At 33.9% G+C, this 26,349-nt stretch overlaps 1 protein-coding gene across 1 annotated transcript; it reads right to left on the bottom strand.

Moving 5' to 3' along the window:
• Positions 1-8,008: 8,008 nt before the first annotated feature.
• Positions 8,009-24,650, bottom strand: LOC121479735. Its single transcript, XM_041735519.1, has 7 exons — positions 24,463-24,650; positions 22,837-22,938; positions 20,284-20,382; positions 17,805-18,017; positions 15,462-15,568; positions 12,255-12,363; positions 8,009-11,516 (listed from the first exon to the last, which is right to left on the bottom strand). The coding sequence occupies exons 1-7, from the start codon at positions 24,551-24,553 to the stop codon at positions 11,503-11,505; spliced, it is 735 nt and encodes a 244-aa protein (XP_041591453.1). The 5' UTR covers positions 24,554-24,650; the 3' UTR covers positions 8,009-11,502.
• Between the last annotated feature and the right edge of the window lie 1,699 nt (positions 24,651-26,349).

The raw sequence follows: 26,349 nt of genomic DNA, 5'->3' as shown, positions 1-26,349 counted from the left end.
GTAAACCAAAAGCAATATCACATGCCTGGAGGAATTGTAGAGATTAGTGCCACCCATCATCAAGAAATGGAGAAGGGAGGGGGTGGTAATTCCCATCTCATTCTTCCTATTTGTCCTGAGAAGAAGATGGATGGATCTTAGAGAAAGACTGTAGGTTATTGTAACCATCTGGTGATGACTATTCCAATGGCAGTTGCTATACCAGATGTGGTTTCATTGCTTCAGCAAATTCAGTATATCTCCTAATATCTGTTATGCAGCTATTGATCTGGCAATTGCCTTTTCTCCATTTCTGTCAATAAGACCAATCACAAGCAATCTGCTTTCAGTGGGCAAAGCCAGTAATATACTTTCATTCCTTTACCTCAGGGGCATATCAATTCTCAAGGCTCGTGTCATAATTTAGTTTGTAGAAATATTACTTTTCCTTTCCACATGGTCTTTTACATTAATGACACTCTGTGGACTGGATCTAATGAGCAAAAGGTAGCAATTACTCAAGGTCTATTGCTAAGACATTCGTATGTCAGAGAGTTTGATAAATTTCAGAAAAAAATTTGACAAAAATTCAGGGGCCTTCTTCCTCAGTGAAATTTCTAGGGGCCCATTAGTGCAGGGCATATAAAAATATCTCTTCTGAGATAAGATTATTATTGTCTCTGGGCTTTCTTACAGCCAAAAAAGAGGCAGAAGACCTAGTGAGCTTCTTTGGATTTTGGAAGCAATGTATTCCTCATTTAGGTATGTTGCTCTGGTCCATTTATTTTTGGCTTAAAATAAAGATTTGGATATTGTCTGTATTCTGTTTTTATAGCCACATACAAAGATGAGGACGTCAAGAGAAAATATGTAATAAAAAGAGCAAAGAATATGTTAAAACTATGAGCCACACCACCACTTGAAAGGCCAAAAAAGGAAAATACTGTAAAAAAGGCAAAATAATTGAAATGAAAGAAAATGGATGAAAACCAGTAAAAGAGTGATAATAAAGAAAAAAAAAGGTAGGTGAGAGTCACAGCTTGTTTGATCAATGATGTTTTATGAAATTAGGTAAATGTACTGCTGACACCAGTAGACATGGATTTGCCAATCTGGAAATCATTGATGCATTTGCAAGCACAGTTTCAGTCTAGTGATAGGGCTGACTACAAAATATGGTATGTAAATGAGTAAAATAATTTTGAGAAGTAGAGAAAGCAATGGTGCTTTCTAGATTCTTGACTCTAAGACGTTACCTACGTTTCATCTGAAATATCCCTGCAACTAATCTTGTATCCCCATGTAATACACTTATGTTATTACTGAGGTTTTTAGTCTATGTTAACCTCTATTCTTTTACTAACTATAGACATTTTGTAACCAATGACAAAAAGCCAGGAGATGCAAGATCATTTTGCTGAGTACAGATTTCAACTGAGTGTATCCTAGAACTTTCTAAATAAATACTTTCTTAATAGACTTTTGTTTCCTCTTTCATAATAATCTTCATTTCTATTGATTAAATGGAATCATGGAGGGATACATAGTTATAATGCTCCAGTTATTCCCATTCTGTAAATTAGTAAAGTGATAAAGACAGAACATTGAATTATAAGACATCTTGGCTTCATCGTGTCTTAAATACAGTTTTAGGCATAAAACCTAAATTGTGAAATTCAATTTCTTCCCTTTAACTGTGAGAATGATTATGATAATCTATGCAAATCATAAGGTTCATGTAAGACAAGAAGAAAATATCTAAAAATCAATTTTTAAAGATTTTATTTGTTCATTCATGATATATATATATATAGATAGATAGAGAGAGAGAGAGAGAGAGAGAGAGAGAGAGAGAGGCAGAGACACAGGCAGAGGGAGAAGCAGGCTCCATGTCCCAACATGGGACTCAATCCCAGGACTCCAGGATCACACCCTGGACCAAAGGCAGGTGCCAAACCTCTGAGCTACCCAGGGATCCCCTAAAAATCCATTTTTGATGTCACATTCTTTTCATTAATATCACCTGCTACTCCACCCTTTGATGTAGTGCTTAAAAATTACAACATGTGTAAAATTCTAGCAAAAAAAGATATAAAATTAGACTAATAGTTCCTGGTTTTGCATTATACATGAAGCTAAACTTTAGATAGATTCAAATCTAAATGAGAAAATTAAAATATTAGAGAAGAAAATGCAACATTAAGCATTCCATGCCAAAGAACACCATAGAAAATAATTACTACATGATTGATAAACTGGGAGAATGTATGTTCAATGTTTAAAGATACAGAGGGTGGGGATTTTTGTCTGTTTAACTTACTATTGTACTGCAAAATTTTTTCATATCTTATTTATCTTTGCAGGTCCTCAGCAAAGTTCAGAAACTTCACTTTTGGGACACCTACCTGAGTGGCTCAGTGGTTGAGTGTCTGCTCTCTGCTCAGGGTGTGAACTCAGGATCTGAGTCCTTCATCAACCTCCCTGCAGAGAGCCTGCTTCTCCCTCTGCCTGTGTCTCTGCCTATCTCTGTATCTTTCATGAATAAATAAATAAAATCTTAAAAAAAAAGTTTCACTTCCTATGCATCCATCCTTAGTTCTGATTTAAATTTCAGGTTGGTCTTGTAATCACCTTTCTCATCAGTAGTTCTTCACACTTTGTTTCCTTCCACCTTTTTCTTTTAGTCTATTCTTTATGAAAATAGGGAGGATAGTCTTGATCTAAGAACAAAGGACTAAGCTCTAAAATGAAAGCTAATCATGGCAAATACATTTTCTACTTTCTCTGAGATCAGTTTTGTTCTCACTTCATTAAAACTTAGTATCAGTAAAAAATTCTATTATCACCCAACTCCTTAGAAAAAAATATCTTTTATTACCCTGAAAATTTTTTCCAAGCTCTGCTAAAGCAATCATGAATATGATAGAATCCTTGGATTTTATATCTCATGACTCTTAACATATAGGACTGAAAAGTATAAAGCAGAAGATGCTACTTAAGAAATGTAGAGTAAAATCTATGAATTGCAATAGTTGGAAAGAAAGAAATGAGAGTCATAGATATAGCCTTCAGAGAAAAACTGTGCAAAAGTTTTCTGTAAAATATATCCATGTAAAATATATCCATCCAATTCTCTTATTGAGAATGAGATGCTCAATAAAAAACTTATTATAAAGATTTCTTTCTTTTTTTTTTAGATTTCTAATTTGTAGAAAAAAAAGAAAAACTGTTCTTTCCAATCTCTTATATTAAAATTTTGTATTTTTATATCCCAAAGAAAATTTATTTTGTTCACTTACTGTATTCGAAAGCAATACAAAGTCATTTACAACAATTTGTTTTCACATTCTCTTTAATGTAGCCTTAAGTATTTATCTATGTATTTATTCTAAATTATATGCATACTGTAAAGGAATTTCCTCAGACAAACTAAAGATATTTGGTGTGAGAAAAAGATTGAGTCATCAAAGGCATCATCTGGGGTAATTCCCCCAAATTTCATAATACCTTGAGTAAGTGTCTTTCTTCTGTCTTCAAAACAGTTCTTTGAGAAACAAGTATTTCTAGAGGACTCTACTGGATCTGAGTAAGGCAAACATATAGTAAACATTTTCTGGACTGAACTTAAATACATGTTCTGTATTTCCCATTTTTAAGAATTCAACTATTAGCAACAAAGTTGTATCTAGCTATTTGTTTATAATCAGCAAACAGCTTGCCTGAATTAGGATAGTTGGAAGGTAGTTATGTAAAATTAAAATATTTAAAAATCTTCTTTCTTTATTTAGAAATTAAAAGTGAAGCAAAGCTTTTTTGTTGTTGCTGTTGTAAGAGATCATCACTTTTCTTAAGCATTAAGATCATCATCTTTTCTTAAGCATTAATTAATAATGTGATTTAAGTTTATTTTGATTGGCTACATTATTTTGATATGTTCCACTAATATTAAATCACCTTCACTAGATGTGGAAGGATGATTAGGAATTAATCAGGCAAATACAATATTAAAGTTGCAAGGAGCAGCATAGGCAAAGGCTTGGATGTAAGATATCTTTTTGGTGGGCTTTAGGAAAGTAAGCACAATAAGAACTTATTTTATGAAACAGTGTGGTATCTAATAGCTTTGGAGATTTGTTTCTTTCTCATATGATTGAGAGCTTTATATACTATATGTGCCCAATGTTCTGGAAGAGGAGACAAAAGAGTGGAAGACAACAATAGTATTTTTTAAGTTAATTTTTAAAATAATCTCTACACCCAGGCACTTGGGTGGCTCAGTTGGCTTAGCACCTGCCTTTGGATCAGGTCATAATCTCAGGATCCTGGGATGAGCTCTGCATCAGCATCAGCCTGTCTGCTCAAAAAGCAGCAGCTCCTCCTTCTCCCTCTACTCCTCCCCCTATTTGTGCTCTCTCTTTCTCTCTCAAATAAATAATTTTTTTAAAAAAAATCTCTACAACCAATGGGGGTCTCAAATTCACACCCTGAGATCAAGAGTCATATGCTCTTCAAATGTGTCAGCCAAGCACCCCAGAAACCAAAACTATTTTACACTACAGTTGTATGTAGAATGGAAAATAGGGAATAGCTAAAAAAAAGTTACAGAGGTGTGAGATAGCTCAGACTGATGGTTTACTATGCCAACAGCATAAAGACATTAAGAGTAAGAGGATCTTGTGTACTGATCATGGGCATTTACATAATTTAATATGCTTGGGCAGAGTTCCATGTATTGATGTCATGGTACACTTTAAAGTCCGTATAAAACATACTAAAAATTAAGCTATATCCAATGAAATGCATTAGGGATTTTCTGATTTTTAAAAGAAAGATTAATAAATGGGAGTTAGGATGGAGGAGACATGAAAAACTGCATTATTAGTGGTGAGACATGATTAGGACCTAGAATAAAGTAAGGTGGGGAATGCGATTAAGATACACAAGCATAGAATAAAGTTCCTAAATTAGATACCATCTGGATTGCTAGAGGAGAGGGTAAAATTGAAGTAGGAAAAAACAACGCTTCTCATATTTTTACACTGAAAAATAGGCGCTGGTATAATAAACCTGTCTTTATTTAGTCTGGTGTTCCTTTGGATTAATGAAGCAATTGTTCAATTGGGTAGGTAAAAACTTGCTCTGGCTGTTGGGAGAGAGAACTGCTTGAGATAATGATGTGAGCTTCACCCACATTTAAATAAATGTTCATGTATTTGGCATTTGAAGAAAATAGCATTTGTAAAAAGTCTAAAATAGAAAAGACTGGAGAGAGAGAGAGAGATCCAAGGAGATTAAAAAAAAGTCATCAATAAAGCAATATGACCACCATGAATGAGGTTAAAGATGAGAATTTCAAAGAGATATGAGTTATCTATAGATTTCTATAGTTTGAAATGCTCTAGGACTGAAAATTGCCTAAATAATTGGCAATTTTATGATCAAAGGTGATCTTAAGTATGTTGAGTTTCAAATTTCTCTTAATCTTACTTTTAAGAATTTTAAAATTTTTAGTTAGCTTTTAGTATTTTTCAGATTTTTATGACTACATAGCCAGTTATTACTAGAAACTGGAAATGTCTTTAGAAAAAAATTTAAAGCACATTTTTCATGAATATAATTTTCAAGTGTGATACTCCAATTTATAATAAATATATATTTTGGTCTTCCATCTACAGTTTCTGGCTTACAGCTCCTAAATTCCTTGGAATTTCCTAAGTGACAAATGCAATGAGAACATCTTTTTAAAAAACATTTGGTCTCCTGTCCTCAGTTCCTGAAATCAAATCACCTCAGAGCCATAAAGATGAAATGGGTGTTTTGTCATTCATAACAAGTCAAAATCAGGACTTGCAAGACACAGTTTATGTTAATGAGGTGATTTTTGGAAATCCCCTGGCCAACGTGGGTGGTTGCCAGAGGAACCAACTGGTGAAATGATTTCTGGGCAGGGTGACAGGCTGGAGGTGGAATGATTTAATGGTCAATGATTTAATCAAGTATCCCTAAGCAGTGAGGTCTCTGTAAAAACTCAAAAGGAAGGAGTTCGAGAACTTTCAGGTTAGTAAATCAGAAAGCTTCCATTTTCCACTGTTGCCTGGTCCTAAACACCAAATGCCACAGGAACAGGAGCTCATTTGTTAGGGACCTCATCCTACATATCTCTTCGTCCAGCTGTTGACCTGTATCCTTTAATATGCTTTGTAATAAACCAGTAATCTAGTGAATAAACTGATTTCTTGAGTTCTGTGAACCACTCTAACAAGTTAATGGAACCCAAGAAGAGGATTGAGGCAACCTTTGATTTACAGCAAGCTAGTCAGATGCATCGGTAACAACTTGGACCTGCAGTTAGCATCTGAAGTGGAAGTAATCTTGTGGGACTGAGCTCTTAACCAATGGGATCTGACAATATCTCAGGACAGATAGTGGAAGAATTGAGTTGAATTGTAGGACACCCAGTTGTTGTACAGTTGCTTGTTGGTGTGGGGAAAAAACCCCACTACGTTATTATTGGTGAGCAAAATTGTAATAAATATGCTGTATTTTTGGTGGTTATCATCCTGAAGGACACTTCAGTAGTCGTGAAGATAATAGTGTTTTAGCTATCACAAGTCTTGTAGTAGAATCATTTCTATGAACATATTTCTTAATAAGAAATTATCTTAGCAGGACTAGAATGAAACACATGTGGTAACAATATCTTTAACTTTTATGATTCTGAAGGATTGCATTTGCAAATGCAGCAGAATTAAATTTTCATAGGAAAAAAATCAAATGTGTGTGAAAACATATCTTTCTATAATTTGACTAAATTACCAAGCCTTTATTCCTCTAAAATTCCCAGAGATTTCAATCATTCTAGTTTGCCAAACAAATGAAAATATATCTAGACTTTTCTCACTATCTTACCTCTCATTGACAAATATTCAGTAAATTCAAAATTCTTTCATTTTTTTTTTGTTATATCTTACCAGGGAGGTACACTCAAATACTCTATTTTAATATCACTTAAAATAATTCTTGTCTGGGTGCTTATGTGGCAAAACTGGTATATATTTAAGATTATTTACTTCAGTTAGGTCCTTTTTTTTAAGGAATTGCCTTTTTAATTTTCATATAAAAATATTTATGGGCCTAAAATCAAAACTATAATGCAAATCTAGCTTTCATGATATTCTCCTTTCTCTTTCCTTCATTGTTATTAGTTGTGGTTTATCCTATATTTATTTCTTTTAAAAATATGTAAGAAAAGTATTGATATGTATCTGTATATGTATGTATGTATCTAAATTGTAGCCCTCCTCACACTTTCTTAAACAAAAGGTTGCATCCTATAAACATTGTTCTCCTTCCTGCTATTTTCATTTATAATATTTCTTGAAGTTAACCTATAACCACATAAGGATTGGGCTCTTCCTCATTGCTTTTAAGTGGCATATTACTTCACTGTATGAATTTACAAAGTTTATTCAACTAGTCATCTATTGATGCACATTTGAGTTACTGTTACTTTTCTTAGTGCAAAGAACAAACAGTGCTGTTAAGAACTGTCTTGTGCATTCAGTTATTTATTTTTATTTTTTATTTTTTGGCACTGTACTTTGAGTACATATTCCTAAGTAGAATTTCGGGGTCAAAGAGTAAATGCACATGTCATTTTGCAAAATTCTCACTGGAGATTTCATCACCTTTCAGTTCCCCCAGTCGAGTGTGAGTTTCCTGTTTTCCCCACGATCTCACCAGGGGAATATTTGTCACACTCAGAATATTTGTTATATGCATTTTTCTTATTAGCTGTGCAACTGAATTTTCTCATATGTAAAACTTAATTTTAGTGAATGAGTAGGATGTTTTCACCATAAGAGTAAGAGAGAGGATTAAAGAGAAGGGTTAGGGCTAGATCAGAAATTCCTTAATAGTATCAATCTTATTATCTTGAGAAAGCCTTCATAGATTTCTCATGGATGGAAATATATAATGGTCTGGAGAAAAAGAATGACATGATCACAAAACAGAGCACATCTCAGATGTAAACTTTTATTTATTATTTGAACTTGTTTTTAAATATCAGAAATAACACATTTACTCTCGAAAATTGTGGGAAATATATGTGATGTTAATAAAACTAGTCCTCTTATGTAACAGGCTTATTTATAACTTAGTTATAAAGTTGAACTGCTGAAACGTGTTCACAGAAGCATTTTGACTTGCATTAATGTTTTATGTCTCCTCATTTATATTAAAAATTCACACACAAATGAAAATGAAGAAACTGCCAATACTTGATTTCTGTCACCTACATTTCCATCTGCAATCATTTACTTAGGTACCTTTAGACCCCATGGGAAAAAAAATATCTAACCTTCAGAACTATCAATAACAGGAAGAAGAGAATTCTTTTCTTTTTTTAAAGGAATGAAATGTTTTCCATCCTAGTGGGTTCTTCAGCACTTTGTCCAGTAAAAAACTGGAAAAGTAATGTTAATTTTATGGATGTTTTCCAAAATATATATTATGATTGTAAATCATTTATTTTTTTTTAATTTTTTTTTTTATTTATGATAGTCACACACACACAGAGAGAGAGAGAGAGAGAGAGAGAGAGAGGCAGAGGGAGAAGCAGGCTCCATGTACCGGGAGCCTGACGTGGGATTCGATCCTGGGTCTCCAGGATCGCGCCCTGGGCCAAAGGCAGGCGCCAAACCGCTGCGCCACCCAGGGATCCCTGTACTTCATTTATTGATGAATCTAAGAGGAGTAATACTTTTAGAAATTTGAAATTTCTACCTAAAAATGAGTTACATTACTATTTTTGTTCAAGTCATCTTGGTATTTTTTACTAGAGTTTTAAATCTTCATTATTTCATATTCACTATTAATTTTTTATATGAGTTTTATATATTTGTTGTTATGTTTGGCAATGTCTTTTCTCTCATTAGAACAATTTGCTATTCTAACAGATTTTACTTGTATATAGTAAAAAATAGGTCATGGACATTTGTCATGAGACTGGCCTAAGATTATTAAGTTATAATCTTATGTCATATCTTTCAGCTATTTTTTTCAACATCACATTTTCTACAAATCCATAATTAATATTTTATCTCTGATAATCAGATTTCACTAATTTCTTTTTAAGATTTTATTTATTTATTCATGAGACATAGAGACATAGAGAGACACAGGCAGAGACACAGGCAGAGGAAGAAGCAGGCTCCATGCAGGGAGGAAGACGTGGGACTTGATTCTGGGTCTCCAGGATCACGCCCTGGGCCGAAGGAGGGCTAAACCAATGAGCCACCCAGGGATCCCCAGTTGTCACTAATCTTTTAATATTGTCTGTTTCACTTACTAGACTTTTGGGGCAATGTTAAATAATAAAGGTGATAAACTCATTTTGGTGATTACAAAATATAAAATCACTATTTTGTTTCATTTTAGCACTAATTTTAAATGGATATCATTTAATATATTATCCAATCATTAGCATATTAAGGAAATATTCTACCATTCTAATTCACTTAGAGTGTTCTCCTTTTTCTCTTCTTCCACCAGCTTCTCTTGCTTCTTCTTAAATCAGGAGTAGTTATTTATGTCTATCAATTTTTTTCCTTACTTATAAGCATATCAGATATAATTATTCAGAAAGAGACATTTTAGGAAATGAATAGGTGCTAATACAGTAAGACATGAGGAAGAAGTATGATTCTGTAGAAAATGTAAGAAGCCCTCAGTGTCCTGAATTGTTTACCTGAGTTCCTAGGAACATAAATTTATGAAGTTTCTAGGAAGTTTGCAGCAGCACAAAGAATGTTACTAAAAGGAAGGCTTAAGAGAAGTCAAATACTGAGTTAAAAGTAAATAAATAATTTTTTACTAATACAGGTGCACATTGAGAGCTTGAGAGAAGAGACAAGGTCATTATTTCTATATCCAATATTCTATATAAACATACTAGTGAGAGTAAGATAGATATTAATTGAATTTAAAAGTTGCTATAATTTCAGGATTCAATGGAAGTACTCAAATTATACAGTAACAGATTGTATTGGAAAAACACATAGTTCTTGCTTTGCAAATTTCCCATAACACATTTTTCAGTGATCATGGTTCACTGAAATAACACCAGTCCCCCAACAACACAGTTCAGTTTCTATTTACTACAATATATTTTGAGTAACTGCTGCTACATAAGTAACAGATGCTCATTATGACAGAAGTGACCACGCTTGTCACTTCTTTCAAAGTCTGTCCGTGATTGGTCACTGAGAATCTCTTAGTTCATTCACCTATTGATGGTAAGGCATATAGTTGTTTTCCCTCTTTGCTTCTCAGCCATAGAAATGCTTTAGGCAAGATAATTAAACTTTTAAAACACTTCTACTGCTAGATAATGTACTAGATCAATCTGATTTTTGTAAGGTCTTGAGAGAAAATGAAAATTTGCTTTTTATCACCAAATACAATTTCGTTAATCTAAGGAGTTATTTCAGCTTTTAAAACCTTGTAGACTATTGACACTGCACCTGGAGATCATGCAATTTCTCTAGCTGGGTTTTAGAAGAAGTAGTATAGAAAGCAGGCAGCTGAAAATATTCAAACAGCTTGGCTGGAGGTAAGAGAATATCCTTATCATAGACAAGAGCTTTTTCTACACCATGTGAATGACTTTGCAGAATGGGATTAAATCAAAATAAAGTTAAAGATAAAATAGCTGTCAACTGTACTTCAATAAAAATATTTTAAAAATAATAATAATAAAGAAGAAGAAATAGCTGACCATGAGAATATTGATACTGCCATCATTTCAGAGACTCAGAGGATTCCTAACTTACTGAAAAACTGAGGAACTTGCTGAAGACAATTTCTTGGCATAGATGAGGAGAGGATTTGTGCTGGATGAGATGAAGCGGCCTACAGAAGCGATGTCAGGAAAAAACCTTCACATTAAAGGAACTGTTGGAAATCTTTCATGTCTTTGACATCACAAAGACTAAAAAAATGTTAAAAGCTGATTCTAACTTAGAAAGGAGCATGACAAGGGATAGAAAAGATGTTCAATCTGTATAGTAAGTTGTGTCACAAAAAAGGAGTTGTACCATTCTTCTTGCTGCTCCAGATAAGTGAAAGAAACCACTTTAATCCTCAGTGCTTTTAGTATTTTAAATGACAATGTATTAAGTAATGTTAATTTTACTTTTTGTCATTTTCCTACACATTTATAACCAACAGTAAGAATTTCTTAATGTTTTGACAAAGAAAGTTTTAAGGGTCCCCAAATAATCAAAACTCTTTGTTTTGGATTTTGAGATCAATTTTTCAAGGTTTCAGCTTACATGGTCACTTTTATCTTGCATAATATTACAGTAAACTAGGAGTGTTTGCATTTTGCTACAATTGAAAATTTGGTATAGTTAGTTTATTTTTATAAATATAATAACTATGAGAGTCATTAGATTTTCCAATCATTTCATTTCCTTTGAATGTTGCATGCTTGACTGGTTTCAGCACTTGAAATCTTTATTAGGGTGTCAAACCTATACCAAAAACAAAAAAGAATTGTGTGATTTATTTTGAAAAATAAACTATTACCTCATGAGTCCAATCTATTATTGCCAAAACTTATTCTTTTCTTGTCAGATTATTTTAGTTAAAAGAGACCAAACAGAGTTCTGTTGTTGTGAAAACAACTCTGGTGATTTCTTACACTACTTCAAGTATTGACCAGAACCCTCAACTGTCTAGGGCCTAAAGTCACCTCTTGGCCTTTCATTAACGATTTCACCCAAGAGGTCACTGAAAATCCGGGGTTGCCCAGGACACTTCTGATTTATGCCGGGTGCCTTGTGTAATTATCAATAATGCTTCCTTGTATTCTCAAAGTCTTCTGGTTTGGACAATAAATCATGTGGTCACCCTGCACAGGGTTATATACTTGACCCTGATTTGACTTTGTCTTTATACTTCTGCTTCATTCCCTGGGCCTTAGGAAAGCACAGAATCAGATTGTAAAAGGAAGGACGGAAGCATGGCAGAGTTTCTGAATCTCTGCCTTCTGTGTTCTCAATTCCATGAGCTTCTTCAATATAGAACAGATTTTTTTGCTGAAAAAGAATTGCCTGAGCTACAGGCAAATGCTCCTGGAAATTTTTTACCTTCTCTTGATACATTCTGACCACACATGGAGGATGGATGGCTGTCAGAGAAACAACTTCAAAATTAGCATATTAGATTTCCTTTATCATTGACAAGAAAAAAGTGGCAGGTTAACTCACAGGTCACAATGCAAAGGTTTAAAACACTTCCTGCTGCCTGATCTGTCTTCTTGAGACTGCAGTTCAGATTCATCCAGGGGATAGGTGATGTAAGACATCTAAAGAACAGCTATAAACAAAGAAAACGTCAGGTATTGCCCCTTTCCACCACTGGGAGCTAATTCAAATGCCACAGAATCAGATTCATATCATCAAAATTCCACTCAATAATCATTTCATTTCTTGGCTCCTTGTCCCCTTTCCCTCAGTGAAGTTTTAAAACCTTTTATTCTTCTCAAGTTTCCTCTTGGCACCATCCCTGCACTCTTAACATTGGGCAGATGATAAGCAAGAAGAGAAGTCATCAGATGAGCTAAGTCCCCATTCCTCCAGAAGCCACCACGCCTACGTTGGCAAAGGTTCTGCATTTACAGTGGAGAGCTTTCCCATTCATTCAGAGACCTTCCACTCTTTTCCACTTTACCCATCTATATCCTATTCTCTTAATCATTCCCTCTTTGCTGAGCCCTACTCTGAAGTGAGTCATATATGTCTTTAAAACTCTTCCTAGTACCGTGAATTTGTTCTTGAAATATAAAAAAGGAAGCTTGTCTTCCTTACCCTTCAAGATGCTTAAGGAAAATCTGGAATTTAACCTTAATTTATCATTTTATTTGGATTTCAAGTCATTCCTATTTTTTAAAAAGATTTTATTTATTCATGAGAGACAGAAAGAGAGGCAGAGACATAGACAGAGGGAGAAAGAAGCAGGTTTCCCATGGGGAGCCCAATGAGGGAATCAATCCAGGACCCCGGAATCATGACCTGAGCCAAAGGCAGATGTTCAACCACTAAGCTGCCCAGATGCCCCTCATGCCATTTCTAAATATCCTTTTTGAGCACTGTATTTGTCTTTTTTTCTATATATGTAATATCTCAACCATAGTTAAGTAATAATTTGCTAATTACTGATGTATTTTTTGATTCACCTTGGATTATAGCATCTCTTAAATTTATATGGGTAGGGTTTATTGTTATATCCTCAGCATGTAGTCCATACTGCAGGCCTTAGTAAACACTTAAGAAATATTTTTTGGAAGAATAATAAAATGTTATCAGTATGTGCCCCATATTACTTCATTGGTAATACTCTTGCCAGAGTCATCTTTTAATTGTCAACTAGCTTTTACTTTTAAACTTATATTGGGCTCTAAAGATAAGCACACTAGGCTTTGAGTCTTTGTTTGGCTACTTATTCAGGTGACCTTAAGAAATTTGCTTATCCTCTATGAACTCCAGTTTCCTAATATGAAATTTAGGTATGATGCAACTTATATTACACATTGATTTGTGCTAAATAAAACATCTTTTTTGGTTTGTTACTTAGAATAGGCATGTAATAAATAGTATTTGTCATTACTTGTATACATTATTTAGCCTCTTTGAAGTATTCTCACTGCTGATTACATTATTCTTGAAACTCTTCTCTCCATTAGCTTCCATGGCATCACACCTGCTTTTTCCCCCTTACTTCTTGAATCACTTATTCTTAAACAATTGTGCTAGTTTTCCTATTTTCCTGCTCCATTTATGTGTGGATATGTAGGATTCCATCCTTTGTCTTCTTTTCTTAATCTACTAATTTATTTTGGATATTATCACCTAACCTATAGATTTTATTTTTATTGATCAAAACCTACCAGGCTTAAATTCCCCTTGCACAAAGTCAAAGGACATAATAATCATGAATAAATAGTTGGTAATTACTGTTTAAGAAAATTACATGTGGGCAATTTTTAAAATTCTTCCATAAAGCCATCACCCATTCAGCTCCAACTCGAAAGGCATTTTATGTCCACATCATTTTCACAAGCACCATAATTTGACCTATTATAATTTACACACACATCAGCCCCAAACACAAAAATACCATACATACATAAAAGTGATCATTTTTCCTTGTATAAATTCAAGACAAAAAACTTAAAATGGTCTGCTATCTTTCTTTCATATCTCATTCCTTGTTACACTGTAGCATGAAACAATTTTATTTTTTCTTAACTTCTTAATTGTTTCTTAACTTTTTTTCTTGATTCAGATGTCTCTTTTATTAAAATGTAAATTACCTAAATAATACATTAAAACAATAAAAAAAAATCTCTGTGACATTTTAAGTACTCCCTTTGCATACAGCAAAAAAACCAAAACCAAAACCAAAAACAAGAAAACAAAAACAATTTTTAAAAACTCAAGATACTGAGGAAAACTTGAATCTCAGCCAGGCTTAAAGTTTGCCAGTATCACAAGTGGATATACAATACTGAGCAAGACACGTTTTTTATCTTCAAAGAGCTAACAATCTAACAGAACAAACAGACTCACTCATAGTTGTTAACTATGTTTTAACTATGTCATGCTGAGGGAATATGAAACAGAAAGCCATTAATTGAGCTTATTGTGATGGCACCAAAATTTTAAAGCAATGAGACTGAAACTTGAAAACTGAATTGGATTAATCAAGTTTAAAGGGGACAGAATAAATATTCAGGTAACAAAAGTATAAAAATGGCAAAAATCATAGAGGCATAAACCACATCCAAGTTAATGCTGATGACAAAATCTGTTCGGTTGGAGCATGCTGTATATTACAGTAAATTTTTTTTATTACAGTAAATTTAACAGACATATTTTCCTGGGAAGTAAGGGCTTTTGCATTCTACACTTGGAACTTTGTTATTTTTTCTACACTCCTATAAAAAAAAAAAAAACAACAGCAAAATAATTCTGAACAACAACTCTAAGGGAGAAGAGAATCCCTGATTTAATTTGTATCAGTGGCCAATTAAAATACACTTCACAAGTGGAAATAAATCCTTGCTCTCTCCTTTCTGATTCTATGAGAACCAGAAAACACAAGGAATAAGAGATACCAAGGAAATATAGTTCCATAGCTTGCCTCTTGTGACATGGCTCATGGACCAATCACTCTAATCATTGTACATACTTGCCATTTGAGCCTGTGATAGGGGAATTCCCCAAGAACTCCACTCAAAGAGAGGAGGCAAAGATAAAAGACATAAGGGCCATTTATTAGGATTAGCCAAGGACTAAAAACAAACAAACAAAAAAAAGGATTAGCCAAGGACTAACATCACCCAAATTCTCCTTACCTGTATCCTAACAATACCAAAAACTTTCTGTACATGTCCCCCAAATCATAACACCAACCTGGGTTGAGTTGCAACTTGTATTATTGTCCATATTCATCTGGGCATGACATTTGTTTGTATTTCCATGCCACATCCATGACTCCAGGCATGAGTGAAATCTAACATCTGAAAAACATAAAAACATATGAAGAAATTCTATAAAGATATGATACTGATAAACACATAAGCATAATATGTATGCACAGATACAGTATAAATTAGCATATATCTCAGAATTTACAAACATTTTCATTGTGTACTGAAATGACTAACAAAAGTCACACATTGAATGAAATGGCTACTTTTAATATGAGAGAAGGAAGAGAATGGGATCTGAAATGGAATGGGATTTGGATCTGGAATAATCTGAAGCAGAAGGAAAATCACAGATACAGAGAAAGAAAAATGATGAAGGGATTATTAAAAGCAATCAGAGAATTCTTCAGTATTTTTGGATTGATGCAAAAAGACCCTAGTCTGTCTCAAGTCTGCTAATTTTTTTTTTACAGGAACCCAATCACCTCCCTGTTTCCAGAGATCTTTCTAGAAGACTCTGCTTTAAGTGGTCACAGTTTTCTGTAGCTCTCAGGTGGAATTTCAAACCCTCTCCATGCTCTATGTGAACACTCATCACAACACTCCAATCATAGCTGTTAGCTTGCTCAGCTTCTTGTCAGACATTCACTGAGAATTTTCAAAGCACCCCATGCTATCCCTCACTAATTTTATTGCACTATGCCTCCACTCCCAACGTTCAATGTTATACTCTCACCCAATCTTAACTGTTTCTTCTAACTGTGTAGTTTCTTACACTACTTACCTATATTAATGAGCACTTATTACACTGACTTGTAATTTTCTGTTTACTTGTCTGCTTCTTCTATCATACCTTGAGTTATTCAAGACAAGGGATAGTTATAACTGTTAGGCATAAAACTTAATATTCTCTCTTTTTTTCTTTTACTGAAAGAAGGTAAGAAAGGAAAGAGTCAAGAAAAGAGGGAAGAAAAATCAGTAAAAGGCTATAGAATTTTCAGGAAAGGAAAGGACATAGTTCCTTTCTGAAGAATTTGGTTGAACTCTCTGGCAAAGTATAGGTTTCCACTGTGAATGTTGTGATTGTTGTTTATATCCAGTCTCATTTGAAAAGGAAAGCTGCCTGTTCATACACTTCATCTTAGTCTCCCAGAGATGGAAAAATATCCAGAAAGATTTCTCACTTTTTAGAGAGATGTAATGGAAAAACTATCCTCTTTACATAGCAATGGAGTCAACCCATACCAACTATCTATTCTCTCTTAGCAAGCATGATAGGGTATACAAGAACACCTGTACATGAAAGAGAACTTGTATGAAAAGAATTTTAAAAAGAAAAAGAAGAAAAATAAAGGTATGTAAGAAAGAGGAGTGATATTTTAAATACTCTTTTAGTTAATATACTGAGGGGACTCAGAATAGGATGCTACAAAAACCAGAATTCTCAAGAATCATTTAAGGTTTTATCAAGTTAAACATATGATTGTTGAAATAATAATCAGTATGTCAATTTTAAAAAGGAGTCTAAAACCAGAAAATAAAATATATAGAAAAGATGAAAATTTGCATTCCTAACATTTGAAGAAGAGATGTCATGGAAAGTGTAGGAAATAGAGTGGAGAAAAATGAACGTAGAAGTAAGAGAGTGCATTTTTCTTAATTTGAAAGACACAAACTTTCAAATTGAGGAGGTATTCAGATTGAGTGCACAAGCAAATAAATGATTAAAAGGCACTCATACCCAGAATATCCTAAAACTTCAGCTCTCCCAAATGAATATCTTAAATGCTGAAGTCCGGTCATTTCTATGGAATGAAATGACACTTGGAATAGACTTCTTAACAATGTTGTTTGCTAGAAACTGTGAGGCACTTCTAGTACTCACAAAGAAACTAATTTTTAACTTTTGAATTTATACCTAACCAAAAAAAAAAAAAAGACCTTTTCAAACATATTAGAAGAAGACAAAAAATTCATCTCCCATATACCCAACTAAACTCCATTATAGCTGAACTCTATAAAAATGCGAGTGTAATATGTGAGGGTAAAAGACGAAAGAAGGAATTAAAAAACAAATGAATCTAACCCAAGTAAGAGAGAGAAAGAGAGAGATTAAATTGATAAAAATAATTATACAGATAAAGAAACTAAGTCAAAAGAGACAAAAAGTGTTTTTTTTTAATAGGAGAATTTGTTAATGATGACTTTATCTCCATCTTTTCTTTATCTCAGATATATTTCAAGATTTCAGATTCAGTAATATATCCAGGGAAAAATGAATGTGCTTATTAATAAGATTAGACAATCAAGAGAGCATTTCACTCACCGTTTTCCTTCTGCTTTAGGTCTTCACAATATTGTGAGGTAAAGTTGTTCAGCTCTTTTATTGTGTTTTGTGTCATGTTTTTAAAAATGTTATGCTCATTTGAGGCATTATTATACATATTCATCCATATTGTTACATTTTCCTCCAACTGTTGTATATTGCTTTGTTGAACATCATACTCTGTTCTGTTGCCCGAGATGAGTTTCCAGTAATCTATAATTCATATCAGGAAATTAATAACTTTAACACGGTCAAAGTTTTCCAATAGATTATGTTAATATCACAATGATTATTTCCAAATTTAATGGAATACTCATATTAAAATGATACCTACATATGTGTAAAATACTAACCATTGTGCTTTAAGATTAACATTTATTCGAGATTAAAAAGATTTTATTTTACTCAATAGAGCACTTATTTCCTGTTGAAAGAAATGCCCAACAAAGTCTAAAAATAAAATATAAAAAAGATTCATGTGAAGCAGAGATTTCAAAATAAAAGATGATGCAATTCAGTTAGTTTATAGAAATCACACTTTTGAGATTAGGATGCATCATAATATTATTGATGAGCCTATGTGTTGTGATTTGAGTTTCTTGGACAGATATAGCCATGACTTAGGATGGAGATGGTAAACATCAGCCTCAGGATTAAAAAAAATCAGAACACAGGGATCATGTCCCTAAAAACATCAGAAGATTCAGAAAACTTCAAAACTTCTTCATTTTGTGGATTGTTATAACATGTTTTGGCTTTTCTATATAGACTCATACTAGTTTACTTGAGAACACTGCAATTTACTAGAATCTTTCATTTTTAAAGTTTTATGAGGATCAAGTTAGATAAAATTATAAAGGATGTGTGCTCAAGCAATGTTAGTAATTATTATATATAATCTTCCTCTTCTTTCCTCAGGATGCCTTTGTACTCACTGTTATAGGAGGGAAATAAAGAGGGAAGAGCATCATCCACGAGCATCCAGGATTGAGAAGAAATGCTCCCAAAATATGGACTGCTTAAAATAACCCTTTAATTATCAAATAATTAATAGGCGTTTACAGAAATGAATTATTATAGGGCTTGGTAATGTAGTTGAAGAATAGAAGACGTGATCAATATAGCAAAGCAGAGAAACATGAAGGAAAGACAAAGGGGCATTAAAACCATAAAGTGTAAAATTAAATGATAGATGTATGGTCAAATACTCTACCCTGGTCACTTATAGACCACACAGAACTGGAGAAATATTTTAGGTTCTCTTACCTGGAAATTGAGTGTAAATATGATAGGATATGATGTGGGTAAAGTTGAATGAAATCATGCATGTGAAGAGCTTGGGAAAACATTAGTATTCAAAAGTGTTAAGTGATATAATGTTATAAGAGTATTTAAATTATCAAACAAAATATTGATATAAGTGATACTACTGTATGACTTCAAAGATATTAATGCATGTTTTTAATTTTAATAGCTTTTACCTCCTATTGGCAGATACCAATGGCTTTCGGTTTCTCCTCCTTTTCTATATTTTGAAGTTTTGGCAATGTACATGCATTATTATCTTTATTGAAAAAATAAATTTAAAGTGTTTAATATCCTTTTTCATTAAATGTGGAACAAACTTCTGATCAGATCACAGTGGATTTCTTTTTTTTAAATAACATAAAGCAGCCATTTAAGTATTAAAAATACAGTTTTGCTATCTTAAAGAGAATTTTCCTTTTCTTATAAAGAACCAGCTTTGATGTTCAAAAGGTTACTCATTTCTGTTTATTCATTTGTTGGTTCATGAACCTACATATTATTCATTCAGTCAAAGAATTCAAAGGATGAATAAGACACAGTCTGTGTCTTTTAAAGCTTATGTTATATCAGAGGAAAGAAATTCTGCTCACCAACTATTATGCTAATATTAAGAACAGTTATAGAAGTTTCAGGGGAAAAATGATCATTTGGGAGAAATTACATTTCAAAAGATTAGCACCATTAAACCAGCTTGTACTTTTCTGAAGCTGATGTGATTACTAGGAGAAAATAACTGGCTATTAATTAAGGAATTAGAAAACAAATCAAGTTGATAACGGGATTTTGAAAGATATCTGCAACTAGAATGACTTCGGCAAGAAGAAAATGCATGAAAAATGGAGAAATTGCTTCAAGTTTATGAAATCATCATGAAAACTCTCAGGATATAATTAGTTGTATTTTTATTGTTGCATTGATTTCACAGTTTCTAGAATAAGACTTTACATTACTATCATTAGCATCATTCTGCCATGAGTAGTTGCCACTGAGGGAATTTGATGTTAAAATATCCTAAAGACAATGACTAATATGATATAGTCATACATAAATGATACGTGTTTTCTACTCTATTAATCTGGAAGTATTATGTGGATATGTCTTAAGACTTGGATTCTTTTGCAGTGTGCCTGATAAAACCAATTGACAGGTTCAGAGAAAAGGAGAAACTTACTTATAATGCCTAGGGTCCCTAGGCCAGCCAGCACCACCAGGTTCAAGATCAGCGAAATGAGAGAAACAGCACACCACACTTTTGACAGAGTGCTATGTCCTATGAAGAAGCACCAATTCATAAAAATGACATGAAGCAACACATTTATGTATTTGTTCTTTCCCTAACCCCTAACCCTCTCCATCCCATGGACCTTATGTATAAAAGTATTGGAATTTTTTTTTTTTGATGAAAAAAACTGCTTGCAAAGTCAGGCAAGTCCTCATTTATTTTCAGCCAACTTGAATATATTTTTGCATTCACAACTAACATTGAAAATACATAATTCTAAGTAAATGTGATCATAAGACATATTTTGGATACTTTCATGGACACTCTCTTGTCTACATTTTAGTAGTCTTTTTTCCCTGTCCTGCTTCCCATCTTGCTGTTTCCTTGTTCTTCCCATCCTCAGGTAATTAGTGTTGGCCACCTGATGGATATTCTTTCCTAATTTTTCTATGCTAATATTGAGATACATTATTTAATATGATTTATAATCCATCCTCTTGATGATTGATCTCTTCTAAGTTTTCTCTTTAATATATTATTAGGAAATCATCTACTTCCTTTAGATTATCAAATCTATTGCCATGAAGTTGCACAGGCTTTACTCTTACATGTATTTATTCTCTCCCCTATTTCGGGCTAGATATTTAAACATATTCCTTTTTAAAAATTTATTTATTTATTATTGAGAGATAGAGAAAGAAAGGGGTAGAGGAAGAGGGAGAGAAAGAACTCAAGCATATTCTCCCAGTGAGAGGGGAGCCTGATGTAGGGATTAATCTCATAACCCTGAGATCACGACCTGAGCTGAAACCAAGAGTTAGATGCTTAACCAACTGAGCCACCTAGGAGCCCCAGACTTAATATCTGATCATTTTGCTCTCTCTATTGTCCCTTAATTTGGCTACTAGTCTTTTTTTAATGAAACCAGTGAGCAGATTAATTTTTCTCTTTAAAACCTTTCTGTTTATTGATTTAAGCTTTTAAATTTGTCAACTCTCTCTTAATTTCTCTTGTGATATTTTAATATATACATTAAGATGGATTAGTATTTTTTAAGATTTTATTTATTTATTCATGAGAGACACAGAGAGAAAGAGAGAGGCAGAGACACAGGGAGAGGGAGAAGCAGGCTCCATGCGGGGAGCCCAACATGAGGACTCGATCCCAGGTCTCCAGGATCACACCCTGGGCCGAAGGTGGCGCTAAACCGCTGAGCCACTGGGGCTGCCCCTAAGATGGATTATTATATTCTTCTTCTTTAATCATAAAAAAGAGGGATGATAAATCTTTCTTTCATACTTTTAGCTGTTTTCAAAAGGAAGTGTTTTCCTTTTCATTGTATTCTAAATGTACGTAGTTTTATTACAGATAAATTTAGACTCTCCAACCTAGACTTATAATACTTTAATTCCCTCACCACTTCTCTTCTAACCACTGAGTTTTACAATGACGGATTAGTAATTTTTGTTCTAGACTATAATACTAAGACTTTCTCTTGCAGTATATCCATTTCATTGCAAAAATAATTTAGCATGGTTATTATTACAACTTTCATTATAGTGATTCCATTGTCAGCTATTACATTTTGACTTGCCCCTAAATTTCTCCTTACTTTGAGGTCTGATTAATTTCTTGTATGTCTGAAAAGTTTCTTGAATATTTTCTTAGAAGGAGTATACGATAATTTTTTATTTTGTTAAAATGGATGAATTAATCTTTTCTGAGTTCAATATAGGTGATGGCAGTTTTTTACCCCTCCATCTCTATTCAGTACTAGAGAATGTCTAATTATTCTTTAATTATTTCCTTGTTTATATCTGTTCTTTTTCTTCTTTATGAAATCTTATTATTTACATATTGGATCACTTGAATAAATTATCCAAGCCTATATGATTTTCATTACTTCATAAATTTTGAATGATTTCTTCTATATGATCTACGAGAACAGGGCATTGATGGTCTTCATTCTTCCTTTTAACTCAGGATGAAATGGATGAAAAAGGATGAAATGATGAAAAGTGGTAGGAAATAGGGGTCCCTATGTGGTGCAGTTGGTTAAGCACCCATCTCTTGGTTTCAGCTCAGGTCGTGATTTCAGGGTCCTGACATCAAGCCTGGCATTGGGCTTTCCTCAGAGGGGAATCTGCTAAAGTTTCTGTCTCCCTCTCCCTCTTCTTCTGCCCCTCCCCCCTCCAAATAAATAAATCAGTCTTTCAAAAAAGAACAGCAGAATGGGAGGAAATAAGATTATAAAATAAGAAAAATTCAGCAAAACATGAAAATACTGGTCAGTAGATGGAGAGAATAATAAAAAGGAGATGGTTTCCTATAAATAAAGGATATCAGCTTTATCACCTTTTATCTTCCTTTGTTCCCTTCTCAAAAGTTTTCCATCTTTTTGCTTTAAAGATAATCTCTGATTGTTATGTCCCAGTGTCTACCACAAAGCTCTTCTTAACTTTGTCCTGACTCAGTGGCTGCATTTATTCACATAGGACTCACCTGCCACAGCTCTACTCTCTGCCAGCTCAGCTGTGCTCTCAACTCTCTCTGCTCTACTTTCAGCTTCACCATCTATCTCCATTTCAGGCACTTCGTGATTCTCTTTTCAGGAAAAAAAAAAAAAAAAGGTAAAATGGTTTAACAGTAGTCCCTTTTCTCTGGTCTTCTTTACTTTCTAACTATCCATATATTACCAGTGTTATTGATCTGATTCTGATGATAGATATTTTAAATAGACAAACACTGGGGTGCCTGGGTGGCTCAGTCAGTTGAGTATCAGACTCTTGATTTCAGCTCAGGCAGGTCATGATGTCTCAGGATGGTGAGATCAAGTCCCTTGTCTAGCTCTGTGCTGGGCGGGGAACCTGCTTGGGGGTCTCTCTCCTTCTTCCTCTGCCCCCCCTCCATGTTCACATGTCCTGGCTCTCTCTCCGCCCCTTCTAAAATAAGTAAGTAAGTAAATAAATAAGTAGAGAAACTTTGTGTGATGTTTTACAAAAATAAATTTTAAAAAACCTCCCCAGCTGTATACAAAGGGATAAAGTTGTATAAGGAAACATGTGTTGGAGCATATGTAACAGTACCTATATTACATCTCCTGGTGTATAAGCACCCTACTTCAGTTGTTATATGTCATCCCATTATACTAACTGGATGGCAAGCATGTATTACTTCTCCCGAGTATATACAGTGCTTTATCAATATCATAGATGCAGAAAAAAGGACTCTGCTTGGAAGAACTGGTCCCTAAAATATTATCTACCAACCTGATGCTTCAAATTATATAAACAGAGACTTGTTCCTGAAGTGATTTTTCTTCCTCATCTGAATATAAAATACTTTGGGGCAAAGTCATTAATTAAAAACTCCACATATACATAGAAAGCATAATTTTATACTAAGATCAAAAGGACTTAAACACAAAGGAATAAAAATAATGTAAATAACAAAATATAAATAACAAACATAATTCCAGGGAAGGCACAAGAAACCAATTACCCTATAGTAATACAAAAATTTTAATCAATATGATTTTGATGTTCCCCTTAATCATTGTTATCTTTAATTTTCTAGAAACTGAACTGCGGGATAAAACAGACTGGAATTATATGGCTTGGAATGATATTATGTAGAGATAGGAACCCTCAGTCTTGTTCCTTCTCAGAAAGAAGCAAATGTTTATCGCATCATCATGACTGGGATTCCAGGGTCCTATAAATCTCATACACAGCGTATGTCTATTTTGTATCCTTTAGCCATGAAATAAAAATCCTGCATGGTTATGTTCTTGCTATTACTGATTTCCTTCCCATAAAAGCCTGTATGTGAGACCATCCTAAAATGTCTAAAAAACATAAGAAATGCTATTTTGGTGATACTAGAGATCTGAATTTTCAGAGACTTAGCCTACCATCTTCCCCCAACACACACACACACATACACTGTGATCTTACAGACTAAATAAGACACACAACTAGGCTCTGGCATAGGAACTTCACTATGTTCGGGGATTCCATAACTGAGATCTTAGGGGTCTCATAGCCTTGAGGTGAAGGCAGGGGAACTCACCAGGGTAGTTAAATAGTTCTCTTGTCTGTGAGTCTGATCCTACATAGAGACACTTACCTGCTCTCCTGAGACAGTAGCTCTCTTGGGATATCTTTGACTTGGAAGGATTTGGAAATTTGAGAGTAGCATAAGTCACTTCCTCAGGCATTACTGAACCTATAAAGCACAATTGTTCACTGTGTGTGATGCATGTCACACAGAAGCTGCTCTTGTGGCAGGCATAACCTACACACGTGGAGACTAAGTTCAGGGATCTACCTTTGTAAAAACCAAGCAAAAATATAGTGTCAGAAAACAGAACTGTTCCGCTGAGAATTTCAGAATTGCTTTATTCTCATCTCTACATACATCTCTTCTCTTTCCTTTCATAACTTCCTCCAGTAAACGCAACTTGAAGAGATGGTCCTGAGAGAAACCTGTGAGTTTTAAATGAAACATTCTTTAAAAAAAAAAAAAAAAAAGTTGTGGAAAATGGCAGGAATCTCCCAACTTGAGAGGGCCCCGTGAAACAAAACAAATAAAACTATCTTTATTTCTGCATATATAAAATTGTTAACCAGCATGTGCCTGTGAGAATAGTTACAAAGGCATGCAGTTAACCCACTACTGACTCCCAAACAACCACAGGTGAGTAGTTCTCACCAAAACATTGTTTCCTTTCTTCTTTCTTCCTATTTTTGTGGATTGAAAGAGTCTTTAGCAGTTAAAAGAAAGAAATTGGGGCAGTTGGGCGTCCAGCTCTTGGTTTTGATCAAGTCATGATCTCAGGATCCTGAGATCAAGCCCTGTGTCAGGCTCCCTGCCTCTGCTTGGCATTCTCTCCCTCTGGCCCTTTCCTCAGTCTCTCTCTCTAAGATAAGTAAATAAAAGAAGAATATTAACTAATGGATCCATATAAAATCAGAAAAGTGGTACTAAGAAAAAAGCAGAAAAGGCTATACTTGAGCTACACTCGAGATTGTCCTCCTAACTCCTACCCTCCACACAGAATAGCCACTGAATAGAAGGGAGATATATTTTAGAAGTGGCATTTTTTTATTTACAGAGTACTCATCAGGTTAGGATCTGAATTCTAATAACTTGAATTGGGGGACAAAGCTAGGTATACATGTATATTGACCTATTTTACAGGCTGAGGAGTGTGTAGTTCAGGGAGCTCAGGTGTCTTGGTCAGAATTCAGCAAAGATTTTTCAGAAGACAGCATCCTCTGTTTCCTGAATATCTAGCATAGTGGCAAACACATAACAGATATTCAGTCAGTATCTTTAAGTGGGTAAGTTATTAATTCATTCAGAAATAATCATAGTATTGCTCAGTGAAAAGTAACTGTTAAATACTGTTATTAATAAGAATGCCTTTACTGATTTTTAAGAAACATTGGGATATTGTGCAGTAGGCACAGTGTCTGGGTAAAAATGGGGTAAAATAAAAATACTACAAAGGTACAAATTAAGGAATATTTAACTGTTGTTGAGAAAGGGACTATATTTCTTTTTAGGAAACCACAGTCTGATATGTAAACTTTGATGAAATGAGAAAGACTAAAGACTCCCGCAATGAAGCTCAGAATTTTCACTGACTTTAATTTGCTCTGGAGCAACAGATATTTCTCACATATCATAAATGTGCTTTAATTAGTAAGGAATTACCTCAGGAAAAAAATATCATTTACTCTCTTAATCTTCCTTCAGAAACCTTACGTAACAATGTGTACCCTAAATCTTCAAAGCTCAGATTTCTCCTCACAGGTTCAGAGTTTCACCCCAACCCAATCTGATCACAATATATTTGTCTCCATAAATATAAATGCAGAGCAGTTTATTTCATAGGTGGTTTCCGACTATTTAACTTTGAAAAGTAAAATGAATGTTCTCATCTGGGAGTTCAGGAACATTAACTTATTTATGTCTTCATTTTTTTATTCAGCAATTTAGTCAAGTATT

The sequence above is a fragment of the Vulpes lagopus genome, chromosome 21, assembly GCF_018345385.1.
Source record: "Vulpes lagopus strain Blue_001 chromosome 21, ASM1834538v1, whole genome shotgun sequence".
NCBI classification, from domain to species: Eukaryota; Metazoa; Chordata; class Mammalia; order Carnivora; family Canidae; genus Vulpes; species Vulpes lagopus.
The sequence above is the reverse complement of the archived record's forward strand: the minus strand, read 5'-3'. Positions and strand labels throughout refer to the sequence as shown.

Bases quoted from the DNA above. Each gene is read 5' to 3' on its own strand.
- LOC121479735 (XM_041735519.1), bottom strand. From the start codon at position 24,553: ATGCCTGAGGAAGTGACTTATGCTACTCTCAAATTTCCAAATCCTTCC. The intron at 15,569-17,804 runs GTGAGTGAAATG...TATGTTTTTCAG, and splicing joins CCTAAAGCAGAAGGAAAACG to ATGTTAGATTTCACTCATGC. The intron at 12,364-15,461 runs GTTGGTGTTATG...CTTTGTTTATAG, and splicing joins CAAGTTGCAACTCAACCCAG to CTGTTCTTTAGATGTCTTAC.